This window comes from Esox lucius, chromosome 1 (assembly GCF_011004845.1).
Source record: "Esox lucius isolate fEsoLuc1 chromosome 1, fEsoLuc1.pri, whole genome shotgun sequence".
Classification (NCBI taxonomy): Eukaryota; Metazoa; Chordata; class Actinopteri; order Esociformes; family Esocidae; genus Esox; species Esox lucius.
In genome coordinates, this window is record NC_047569.1 from 19,376,226 (window position 1) to 19,388,953 (window position 12,728).

The 12,728-nt window shown below is 37.4% G+C and overlaps 1 protein-coding gene across 1 annotated transcript; it reads right to left on the reverse strand.

The window, feature by feature from the left end:
- Positions 1 to 8,622: 8,622 nt before the first annotated feature.
- Positions 8,623 to 12,486, reverse strand: rbm7 (RNA binding motif protein 7). Its single transcript, XM_010902398.5, has 5 exons — positions 12,266 to 12,486; positions 10,622 to 10,784; positions 10,442 to 10,523; positions 10,235 to 10,337; positions 8,623 to 9,794 (listed from the first exon to the last, which is right to left on the reverse strand). Exons 1-5 carry the CDS (start codon positions 12,356 to 12,358, stop codon positions 9,462 to 9,464), a joined length of 774 nt encoding a protein of 257 aa, XP_010900700.4. The 5' UTR covers positions 12,359 to 12,486; the 3' UTR covers positions 8,623 to 9,461.
- Between the last annotated feature and the right edge of the window lie 242 nt (positions 12,487 to 12,728).

The window sequence follows — 12,728 nt, forward strand, 5'->3', positions numbered from 1 at the left end:
CATCTTAAATAGAAGAGCCATGCAGTAATGACCCTTTCTCCATTCTCCTGATTATCCTCTTTTCACATTTCCAGCTTCCCTTCAAATAACTTCTCATTGAAATCATGATTAAGCTGGGCAACCAATAGCTCCTCAAACTTGGCAACAGGTATCCTATTAGTGGTAACCAAATTATAATTATTAAGAGTTCCCTGGTCCTTGCCCCTTCCCAAGGGATCATTCACAAACCATCCCAATAGGTCACTGTGGATGTTAATAACTTCCCATGGCTCTTGAAGGTTTGAAGCGTTTGTACCAATCAACGGTTCTATATCTGCGTCCAGATGTGGAATTTGAATTCTTACTTGATATGGCCATTCTTTGATATCATCTTCTGCAGGAATACTTTCTTTAGACAGGCACTTTCTTCTGGAAAAATACTTCTGGTAGGACTAAAAATAATTTTTTTTCCAGCCTGGACAACTCCAAAAAGAGAACTTCTAACAGAATTCTCCTGGGCCATGGTAGGTGGCAGTATTTCAGTATTAGTCCCCTTTATATCAAGCCGTTCAATAAGATGTTGAGTAGCTGGACTTCCAGGATCCAAGAAAGCCTACGTCTGCAGCACCTTGTTTGCCTGTCCCAGTCTTTGACTGTAACTGTACCAAGGCAATGGAAATGATACAGTCTTGAACTACAGTACCAGCATGACCACATGCCTTCATGGAGACTAATGGATGTGTCCTTATGTTCTTTCCTAGCCTGCATTTGAATGTGGAGCACAGTTGGATGTCTTTGTGTACAAACATAGCAAAACGGGCGAATGTGCTGGTCATATCCCTACTGATATGACCAACATGTAAAGCATTTTCTCTAATGTGGTTTATTTGTAAGCTTCATGCACTTTTGTAATGAGTGATCACCCTCACAAAATAAAAACTTAACAGCATCTACAGTAACACCCACATTTTTTTTATAATGAATGGTATGTCTCCAAATTGGGGATCAGAAATTATTCTAACATGTCTCTCATTTAAGTTCACTGTGTCACTAAACATTCTCCGGTTTCCACGCTGCTCCTCTAACTCACAGGCTTTCACTCTCCATCTTTCTCTGAGCTTATATGGTAACTTTAGCATGACATGCTTCCAATTACACAGGATATTTAACTTTTCCATGTATGTGATGTTCTCCATGGCATTGCAGCATCCTCTTAGGAAGAATGAATGTGACTGTTGTAACATCCCCGGTCCAAGCCAATCCGGAGCCTCCATTCAAGCGCTCTGCCTCACCAGTGTACTAGCCACTGTAAGGATTTGGCATCTTCTGACTGTACGGTAGGTCAGCCAAAGGCCTTTTCCATGTAGTTTTTTTGGTTCTCAAAGTGCTCCTTTAGGAGGGCTTTAGCCCTCTGGTATCGTGTATCTGAATCCATGTGCTGGGAACTATGCACAAGCTTGTGTCTGATCTCTTGTATACTGCACCAGATAGTACAGATGATTCTTACTGTCGCTCATCTTACCTTCAATGCAATGCTAAACATTTCTCACAACTGGTCCATATAGCACTGGACTTCCTTCAAAAACAGGAATGTCCCTTGGTGGTAAAGAGAGAAAACATGAACCAGCAGGGCCGTGATGTTGTTTTGCCTTTCCAGTATATTGTAGATAATTTGACGTGTCTATGTAAGTGTTGTGTAATAAAGGAGAGATTGTTTGAGCAGCTTGGTATCTGTGATGTGGCTCTCTTTGTGTGACAACTAATCCTACTGGAGGGCGTAGGTCAACCGGTGTGAGGTTTGTCTCTGTGAGTACGTTCTTCCTCAGATATTCTATGGGTAAAGAATCCTTGGCATAATAGCGGAAGTTGTCAACTTTCTACTTTTCTAGAGGGTTTAGATCCGATCCTATAAAAAGAATTAATCACGTCCGAAGAACAGCTCAACTCATTGCCTTCCATTACAGTGAGTTTTGAGATCAACTGCAACAATTTGTGTCACGTTTTTCCTTTCTTTCGCTCAGCTTTTCTTCTGCTTTCAAAGCATGTTTTTCCTTAACAGCAATGGCATGCTGCATTAGTACTGCCTTTTCTGCTTTGATTTGAATTTGTTGGAGGATTGGACATACTAATCATCCGGCCCGATGTGATCACTTCGTACAGAGGCATCATCATCAATCTTATCACAAAGTGGTTTCCCAATGTCACATAACCATTCTTTGACATCTTTCCCAAAGGCATCATTGACAGCCATTTTGGAATAAAAACATGCTTGTTGTTTTTCATATTCCTCATCAGGAGGTGGAGATTCAAGCAAAAAAGTATTGTGTATATCCTTGGCAGCCTCCTATATTTTTTCAAATGTCTTCAGTTTCAATTTTCACTACTGTACATTTGCATTGTTTTGCCCAAATAACAAAATCTGCAATATAGCACAGATTTTTGCCAATAACCCCCACAAACAGGCCAAATAACGTTACTTCCGGTAGCAAATAAACATAAAATGTTTTAACTTTTGGGTCTTGAAAATGTAAATTTAATAAGATCTATAGTCTATATTATGTAATTAATGTAACTAGGACATAAACTGTGTTGTAGAATGTATTTTTATTAACTGCAAACCAACAAAACAACACAATAAAATTAGTAAATAGTAATTTTGTTTTATTCCAATGGCTAGCTTGCAATAGTTAAATTTTTTCCGAAAAGCTGAAACAGATTTTTTCTCCCAATAATTCAACCTACAATCATAATTAAGGTATTTTTATTTATTTCCAATATTCCACAATGCATTCAGGGACTTTGTTTTCACAGAATGGGAAACTTCACATTTCTTGGAAACCATTAAAATATAGGCTATTCTAATTGGTATTTATTGTGGCCTAACACAGTGGTATTGATAACTTTATTATTCCTCTAAATAACATAGTACAAAAAGTATTATCGCTGAAGCATCATCACATGAAAATTTTATACATCAGATTTAGGTTTCAATTAAAAAATCCTGCATGACTAGTAACTTGGGGGCCATTAAATGGTTTAGAAGTAAGATGTGCCTTGTACAGCTGTGTCATAATGGCCACAATTCCTGGCAGCCTCGCATGGGGCGTTGCAAATTTGCCCAGCACTGTCAAGTGTTTGTGGGGTTTGTGTTGACAACATTATGATCTGATTCCTTCACTGAAACATTTTAGCTTGCCATTTCGGGAATTCAGTTTGCAGCTGAAATTATATGATGTTCATATCAAATGCCTCTCATTCTCTCATTTTGTTGTGAGTGTTTAATAACAAAAGAGGATCCTTGAGAGTCCAGGAACAGTAATATTAGATTATGTCAAGTTTACACTTGGTGGGATGAAAAAATGAAAGGAAAAAACATTTTCCCAAGAATTAAAATGTTTGCAACCATTGGAGGTATTCTCTACAACTCACCACAGGTCCCGCTGTAGATTACAGCTGCCATGTTCAAAGTGTGAAGGATTATGAGGAGGAAATATGGGGCTTGCATGGGAAAGCTTGGTCCCTTTCGGGTATTGATGGCTTGATCAAAGGGAAAGGATGAGAACAACTGTGAGAGGCTTCTGTTGTCCGGGGTGGGGGGGGGGGGTAGAATACTTTGGCACGGATGAACCATGCAACCTGACTACCAGGATCTGGGGTGATGGAAGAAGGCTCCTGGGCTGCAGGGGATAGGGGTTTGGGGGATCATTTTATGGATATTCATCTATATACTGTAAGTCCACACAGGAACCGCCACTAAGTGGACCTCATCTAGCCGCTCTATGGCTACACATGCCAAGAAGATCAAATAATTAAAACAGGTATGTCCCGGCCACCGCCAGAAAAATGGCTTTACTAGTAGCCTGCTGAACGGAGTCTTTATTAGAACCACTTCTAAGCATCAGGGCAGAATCTGACACCTGCCAGCATACAAGCAAGACAAAGGGCTTATACTCTGGTGGGTGCAAAAGCACATCCACCGAAAGCTTTATTAGAGATGTAAGACATGTTGATATACAACAGGAGTCACTATTACAAGCCTTAGCACTTCCAGTAGGTTAGATTATGCCCTAAATGTGGACATTAATGGATTTTGTTAGGCAATTTGTTTTAGGCAACCTGCTGTGAAAGTGGCATCACACTGGGCTGAAACAATGATCAAAGTGGAAAAAATTCCATTGCAACTCTTTTATAATATTTTATATTTTATAATATACTAAATAGGGCAACAATTAACGACTATTTTGATACAACCCCAATTACAAAAAAGTTGGGATGCTGGGTAAAATCCTAATACAAACAGGATACAAAGATTATTTAATCCCTATATTTAATTGAAAATATTATAAAGACAACATATCAAATGTTGAAACTGAGATTTTATTGTTTTGGGAAAAATACATGCCCATTTTGAATTTGATGCCAGCAAGATGTTTAAAGAATGTTAGGACAGGTGCATGTTTACCACTGTGTTGCATTACTTCTTCTTTTAAAAATACTTTGTATGGTCTCTGAGGAGACCAATTGCTGTAGTTTTGAAAGTGAAATGTATCCCCATTACCTGGATTTCAGCTGCTCAACAATTCAGTTCTATTTTGTATTTATTGTTTCTTAATGCGCCAAATGTTTTCAATAGGGGACAGGTCTTAACTGCAGGCAGGCCAGTTAAGCAACCAGACTCTTTTACTACAAAGCCATGCTGTTGTATTACGTGCAGAACTTGCAGAATGTGGTTTGGCATTGTCTTACTGAAATAAGCAAGGCCTAGACTGAGTAAAAAAAAAGACTTCATCTGGATGGCAGCATATGTTGCTCCAAAACCTGTATATATTGTTAAGCATTAATGGTGCCTTCACAGATATGCAAGTCACCCATGCCATGTGCACTAATACACCCCCATACCATCACGGATTCTGGCTTTTAAACTGTGCACTGATAACAAGCCGGATAGTTCCTTACCTCATTACTCCAGAGGACACAGCGTCCATAATTCCCCATAAGAATTACAAATATTCAATTTGTCAGACCACATGACAGTTTTCCACTTAGCCTCAGTCCATCTTTAATGAACTCAGGCCCAGAGAAGGCTGCGGCATTTCTGGATCTTGTTTATATCTGGTTTCTTCTTTGCATGGTAGAGCTTTAACTTGCATTTGTGGATGCAGCGACATACTGTGTTCACAGACAGTGGTTTTCAGAAGTGTTCCTGAGCCTATGCAATGATTTCCACTGCAGAATTGTATCTGTTTTGGGCACATGCAGTGATTTCCACTGCAGAATTGTATCTGTTTCTAATGCAGTGTAGCCTGATGGCCCAAAGATCACGGCCATCCAATATTGGTTTTCAGCCTTGTCCTTTGCATACAGAGTTCTCTGGATTCTCTGAATCTTTTAATGATATTATGTACTGTAGATGATAAGATCCCAAAAAACTCTTTGAAATTTTACGTTGAGAAATATTATTCAAAAATGGTTGCACTACTTGCCTGTGCAGTCGTTTAAAGAGTGATGAGCCTCTCCCCATCCTCACTTCTGACAGGCCCATCCTCTCTGGAATGATCTTTTAATACCCAATCATGTTACTGACCTGTTGCCAGTTGAATTAATTAGTTGTGTGATATTCCACCAGGTTTAGTTTTTTTGCATTACACAACGTTTCCAGTCTTTTGTTGCCTCTGTCACAACTTTTTTGAAACGTGTTGCTGGCATTAAATTATCAAAGTAGACATATTTTTCAAGAAACAATAAAATGTCTCAGTTGCCTTTGTACTATTTTCTATTGAATATATGGTTCATATATGGTAGATCATTGCATTCTGTTTTATTTATATTTTACACAGCGTCCCAAATCTGTTGGAAACAGGTTTGTAATGATGTTGTCACTAATCTATGGATTACTACTTTGATTAATCAGAAATAAAAAATATTAAATGCAGGTATATAATTTTTATAAAATTTTGGGTGTTTTTCTCATCTTGCACAATGCACTATTTAAAACATCTAAAAATATCAGTTAGAATTATTAGTCTATATAAAATGTATCCATAATTCCAGGTTCTGTTTAATGAATCTGTAAAATATACAGAGTAAAATGAGAAATAGGGAACAGTGAAACATCCCTGAGAATCATGTAGTAGGCTCTATTAACAGAAGTACACAGACAACATTACTATTAAAAATACTTGCTTTTCAACAATTAATTAAGTAGGTATTCCCAGGTATGGTGCATCTAAGAAAACAATCTTCCATTTCACAAAAAACACTGGATTAACTAAACCTTATAAACCTGTATACTTTATTAATACACACTGTTAAACTAACAACGTTTAATATTACACTATAAACATTAAGTAATGCTGATTGTCAATCTTTATGCTGTAACCTACTTTTTCAATACCTTTGTTGATAGCAAGGAATTCAAACCCTGGGATGGTTAGTAGAGTCCACAGAAATGATACACATGCTTTTAGGTATTAGGCGATGCTTGACAATAACATCTTCCATGTGCATAAATCAGCAACGGGAGGAATACTTTTAGGTATTAGACGATGCTTGACTATGATGAACAACTTTCACACAAGTAGACCACCGGTTTGATGGTGCTAATGTTACGTTAACATCCATTCAATATGAACTACGCTTAACCTCAAAACTCAAGCCATGAAGCCAAACTTAAACGACCTCTCTGAAAAGGGGACAATGACACAATTCTACATTAACGTCCAGTATCGTGTTCAGCCCAGTTGAGCCCCCTTCAACCTCTGTTGTCATGGCACCAATGTCTTCTAAGTGTGCGATGCATTCTGTGCCACGCACGTCTTCAGTGTAAAGCGCATTAAATGTATTTCTACTGGTGTAGACGTAATTTTTTCTTTTATGCTGCGATCCCCATTAACATAACCAATGGAATTAGTTGTCAACTATCTTTTTTATCTTTTTATTGACATTATGTATCGATGTGGCCGGTTAATTGCGGGCCCAATACAAAGTTTACCAAGCTTTAGCCTACCATCAACCCTAGTTTGTACAAGCTATCAGCAACAATTCCACATATTTCACATTTATTTCCTTATGTTTTCAGTCTGATTGTATTTAGACAGCTATAGATCCTGGAAAAAGTTTAAATTATTAAAAATGATATACACTATGTATAACTAATTGACCTATACAACATGTAAAAATACTGAAATCAATTTTATCCCATGTAAATTCCAATAATACTTTTAAAATTCTAATTCAAACAGCCTAGTTCAATTTCCATTTTGATTGTGGAAATGCAAATTTAAAATGTATCTATTCTCCAATTCATGAGCAAGTCTGTGAATTGAATTACCATTTCTAATTACACTGGAAATAAACCCCAATCCTGTTAAGGTACACAAATGTAATGTGAAACAAACTGAAACATTTGACTCCACCTTCAAAAATCAACCCCCACAAAGCAGGTACAAATTAATTATTGATTTAATTGGTTGTGTACTTGAACTTAGGGCTTTCTGAGACATATTGAAGAAGACTCGAGATGCTCGATTTTGTGTAAACTTACAAATACTGATAGCTCAAGACACAATTTTTTTATGTGGCCTGCACATAAATGTATCAAGTCTCTGTTCAACATATCACTAGATATTCCCTTGATTGTCATCCACAATGCTACATGGTACATCTTGAAGATACTGTTGTATATTCCAACACTATGGAATTGATTATGCAAACTATGACTTATCTAGCATTTTATCTTCTCTGTTGAAATGTTTATGAGCCCAGTCTTTATATTACCTGCGTCCATCACACCTTTTGAAAAACTAATATTGTGTTGTGCTAAATATACATTTTGAATATTAATTTGTATGTTTTGAGCCTATATATATATATATATATATATATTTATATTCACGTTGCCTAACTTCACTAAAGAATGTTAATTGAATAGGCTGCACTTGAAGACACAATTGGCCATTGATTATTATCCTGATATCTTTTTCATTGTGATAAGCAAGCTCAGAGTTAACATAGTGACACTTTAAATACTAGGAGTCACTAACCTACTATGGATAGCACAGATAACAGAAATGTCAAAGGGGTGTGTAGCACCACCTGGAGAATACGTTCTTACTCATTGCAGGCATACTCTACCATTCAAAAATACACTACCATTCCTTGTTTTCAAAAGACGAGCACAGTTTCTATCCATCAAAATAACATCAAATCGATCAGAAAGAGTGTAGATATTGTTCATGTTGTAAATGAGTATTGTATCTTGAAACGGCTGATTTACATAGGCATACAGAATGCCAAAGGTCTGCAAGGCTTTAAACACTGCAAACAGAGGATTCTATGACTAAATCATATTTTGAAAGACACAATATTTCTAACCTTGTCAATGACTATATTTGCTATTGTTCCCTATTCAAATGCATTTCATGTCGGTTTTCATGGAAAACAAGGACATTTCTAAGTGACCCCAAACTTTTAAATGGTAGTGTACATTTGTTAGGCATAGTCATTTTCAGAGATGAGCCAATCATGTGAGCATGCATGAGTCAAAATTCTGAATGACTGGATGGACAAAATACCATCTGTCTACATTCAATGTTTTCATAGTAAGCCTAATAGTTTTACCGCATAAAAACAAAAACAAGTGTGTACTGACATGATTTTTATGCCAATTTTTCATACAAACATTTCACTTGTGCATTGAATGTTACAGAGTTGAAATTAAAAAGGGATGCTGCAAAAAGCTAGTTGTATAAAACAGTTGCTGCTGTTAAAATTGGTTTCATAACAAAAACATGTTCCAAATTCCAAATAAAGTTCAAAATTCTTAAAAAATTTAAAATACCTGAGCAATTGAAACAGTTGAGCACCACACTGCCCTACAAGAGTCTTATTTCCCTACCCCCTTCAGCAATCCTGTCTTAATACTCTGTAATTGGCTTGTTGTTTCACAAACACTACAATCATGTAATAAACTTTTCCAATTCAACAAAACGTTTCACCAAATTTGTAGTTACTATGCTTTGCCATTGCAGGGCATAACAAATGTTATAAAAAGGATATTTGCAGAGTAATACAAACTCCTGACAAATGACGACTTTTCTCATATATAGAAAACAAATATAAATCCTCCCCAAAACAATGACTGCCAAAAGGGTATGAAAATCTTACATCTATAAATTTTTCAAATCAAATTAAAACAATGTTTAAACCCCACAGGTATAAAAAGAATGCATCCAACTATATAACCAAATAAATGTTTTGTTTTTACCTGGACACAATCCAGATCATTTTTTAAGTATCAACATCCTCCGTAAACCAATTGTTAAGAACATCCTGAGCATTTTTTTTTTTTCCTCAGTCAATAAATTTGTAGTTCCATTTAGCTCAGGATTTACATTGTATTTGAAGAATCTTATTAAAAAATTAAAATGCCTTTTAGGAAGTTCAAAATGTACTGAATACAGTTCTTAAATTCCCATACGGCTTTAGTATCGTCGCCATCGGCTATCTCTTGAGCTGTCCCTCCACCTGTCATCTCTGCTGCGGCCACTTTCACTCCTGTTGTCATGGTGATAATGGTCACCTCGCTGGCTGCGGTGGTGGCGACTGGAGCCGGTGTCATCAGAGCCTGTTGAGTAGTGCGGGTCCCTGCTGTAGTGGCTGCTGCCTCTCGGTGAGGAGCTGTCTTGTTGACAGAGCCCACCGCCACGCTGATGCTGTAGGGGCTGCCCCAGGAGCCCGTTACCACAAGCTGGGATGACTCCATTTAACCCTTGGAGTTGGATCTGCTGCATCTGTAGTTGCCACGCGTTATTCATCTGAAAAAAAAAAAAAAAAATTACTCTTTACTGACCAGATAGTGGTTAAATGTGGCCGCTTTGGGTGTTAATGTAAAAAAGCCACAGTAACAGTGCAGAAAAAAATAAAGCAATGGTTCTGAACTGGTTTTGCCTTGGAAGCCAGCTGAACTAGTTCTTGGCAATTGTGACCTAATAATTGCATTGCAATTTTCTTTAGCCCAAATCTTACCTGGAATTAGAAAAGATAGATATCTATGTCTCTCTCGCTCTTCCAATTTCAGGGAGCATTTGAGCTAAAGAAAATTGCAATGCAATTGAATAAATCGACACTTTCTACCTTGTGAAAATATATTTTATCATCATTACATTTGACAACTGCATACCAGTCAAAACCACTGTCAACCCAAATATGGGATGTGACCAACCAGTTAGAAACCATTGAAAGGATAGATGCTTACCAGGGCCTGTCTCTGCAGACTATCAGGCGAGGAGAAGGACCTCTGGATGTGCTGAGGGGGTGAAAATGATGGGGAGCCCATCTGGTCAGGGCTCTTGTCATACCTGCAAAAAATTACTGCAGTTAAACAGTAGCTACTGTTGCACAACATCATGCATATTAACATCAAATTATCTGAGGTTTTTGCATTTGCAATGTTACAACATACCTGCTCCCAGACCCATGTGGACTTGGAGTATTCATAGGGCTTTTATTTTGAAAGTTCGGAGGGTTGTTAGTGTGACTGCTTCCTGTAAATGTTTTGAAAATGACAATTCAGTTCCAGACTTACCAGAGTGAACCATTAGCTACACATTACACGAGTGGCTATGGGTTTAACTTAGTTTACCTGCTCTGAACTGGATTTTGAGAGTTCTTCCAAACAGAGTTGCCCCATTGAGCAGGTTCATGCCATAGGGTACGGAAACCTCATGTTTGAAACAGACAAATCCAAAAGCCTTCTGTTTTCCATCATTATCTTTTGGGATTTTCACTTTGTAGAGAGGTCCTGCCTGCATTTGAGAAAACAACCAATGGACATTATTTTAAATTTAAGTTACCCAGCTTGATCACGGACTTCAAAAATGTGATGCATACCATGTTCCGTATGTTCTTAAACAGTGCTAATGTAAACACCACACAGTATGTGATTTTTTTATTCTACATGTAGAAGATCCATATTTGATACAGCTTTGTTTCCTTCCATCCTGCTAAATACACCCCAGCTAACAAGTGATACTCAATGAAACAAGTCAACTTTGAAAAAGTAATCCCACAAAGGCACACCTCTTGCACTTTCATGAACTTAAGCATCTTGAGGCTGGCAGGAAACAACTAATCAGAGGAATTAATATGTATTATACAGATGAGAGCCCTACCATATGGTCTTCTCATTTCCACATAAAAATGTGCCCACATTTTGGGGGGGGTTTCTAATTATATTTTAAAGCATGTTTGAGGTATAACAATGACGCTTTTATGGATGTCAACCCCAATACATGCGGTCACCAATCAACAGCATTAAAGCTAAACATAACTGTCTTTGTTACTGAATGTAATAGCTTTATTTTTAAAAGTTTGATTATTTGTATGGATACTTTAGTCACCTGTTTTGTCAACTGTGGTGTCAAAAAAGAATGGGCATACTACTCAGAGATTCTACATTGCTATTCATTACAAAAACAATCCCAAAGCACTAGCATAAAACAGTCATGTGTAAACCGGTATTTAGCTACATGAAAGTATTGCCTAGTGTAAAGCAATGTTCAACCAAACTGGAAGATTTTGATTGTTTTAAGCCTCAAACACATGGAGCCACAGAAAATACAGAATTTTGCAGCAACCAAAAACATCAAAGAAATTTACAGAACTCCATATTTTATGCCTACGTGAATAACATTTTGAAAGTATAAGGTTTGCAAAAATGGTAAATAAAACATCTGAATTTCTGCTACTCAGGATACTACAGTAGTACCTACGCAGTAATTAATCGATTGAATACAAAGTAAACCTAGCATAGCATTAATTCAAATAGAAAATAAAAAGTTAATGTTAGATCGTAGCTAAGCTTAACAATGAGTCTACTGTAACATCCTTGACAAATCCTTCAAGATGATGCCAATGCCCCCCAAACATTTTAGTTTAATTTAGTGTTGAGTTTTTTGTCAAGAGGACTGGCGGGCGACCAACCTACAATAACTATTTAGTAGTTATACATAAATAACAATAACTTCTCCGATGCGAGCTTGGTTATCCAGAACTAACAATAACTGTAACGTACAGAACTTCAGCAGTTTCCGCGTTCTTAAAGTTGGAATTGCTCCTGAAAAATCACAGTATATTACCGTACTCACTAGATTGTACGCATATTGAATCGAAGCCGTTTAATGTATCGCAATTAACTTCGCAGACGTTAGCTAGCTAACCCGCTAGCTAACGTTCGTCTATTTGCTACTATGGTCGACAGTTGCTAGCTAGCTCGTCAAAACTGCACCTGCAAAAATAGCTCGAATAAAAGTTCCTCCGTCACTTTCGGATCCAGGTTTCCAACGAAGAGAGTCCTGTCAGTCTCATCCGCTACTCCCATTTTGTATTACTTGAGAAACAGTTCCTAATTCACTTGATGGGATCTACACTTGTAAAACAATTGACAAGTCTGTGTTTTTATACAGAAGACAGACATAGTAAAGAAAGCTAGAGACGGAATATAGAACCAACTCAGTGTTATTATGATCAGGGCGGGGCCAATCTGGTCTGCAGAGCAGGTGACCCAGAGAAAAACATTTCATTGGCTCATATATTCAGATCGCAAGCCAAATTGACTCTACCCCTTTCAGAAAATAAAGACCAATTGGTTCGAAGTTGCATATCTTCTTTCATAACAGTCTTTGTAGAAGGTCCATGGTACAACCGTAAAGCAAAACCATGTCGTAAATCATCGGCTCAAATTGTAACAA

Bases quoted from the DNA above. Each gene is read 5' to 3' on its own strand.
- rbm7 (XM_010902398.5), bottom strand. From the start codon at position 12,358: ATGGGAGTAGCGGATGAGACTGACAGGACTCTCTTCGTTGGAAACCTG. The intron at 10,785-12,265 runs GTGCAGTTTTGA...TCTCAAATGCAG, and splicing joins TATTCGAGCTATTTTTGCAG to GCAGGACCTCTCTACAAAGT. The intron at 9,795-10,234 runs GTAAGCATCTAT...TTTTTTTTTCAG, and splicing joins GTCTGCAGAGACAGGCCCTG to ATGAATAACGCGTGGCAACT.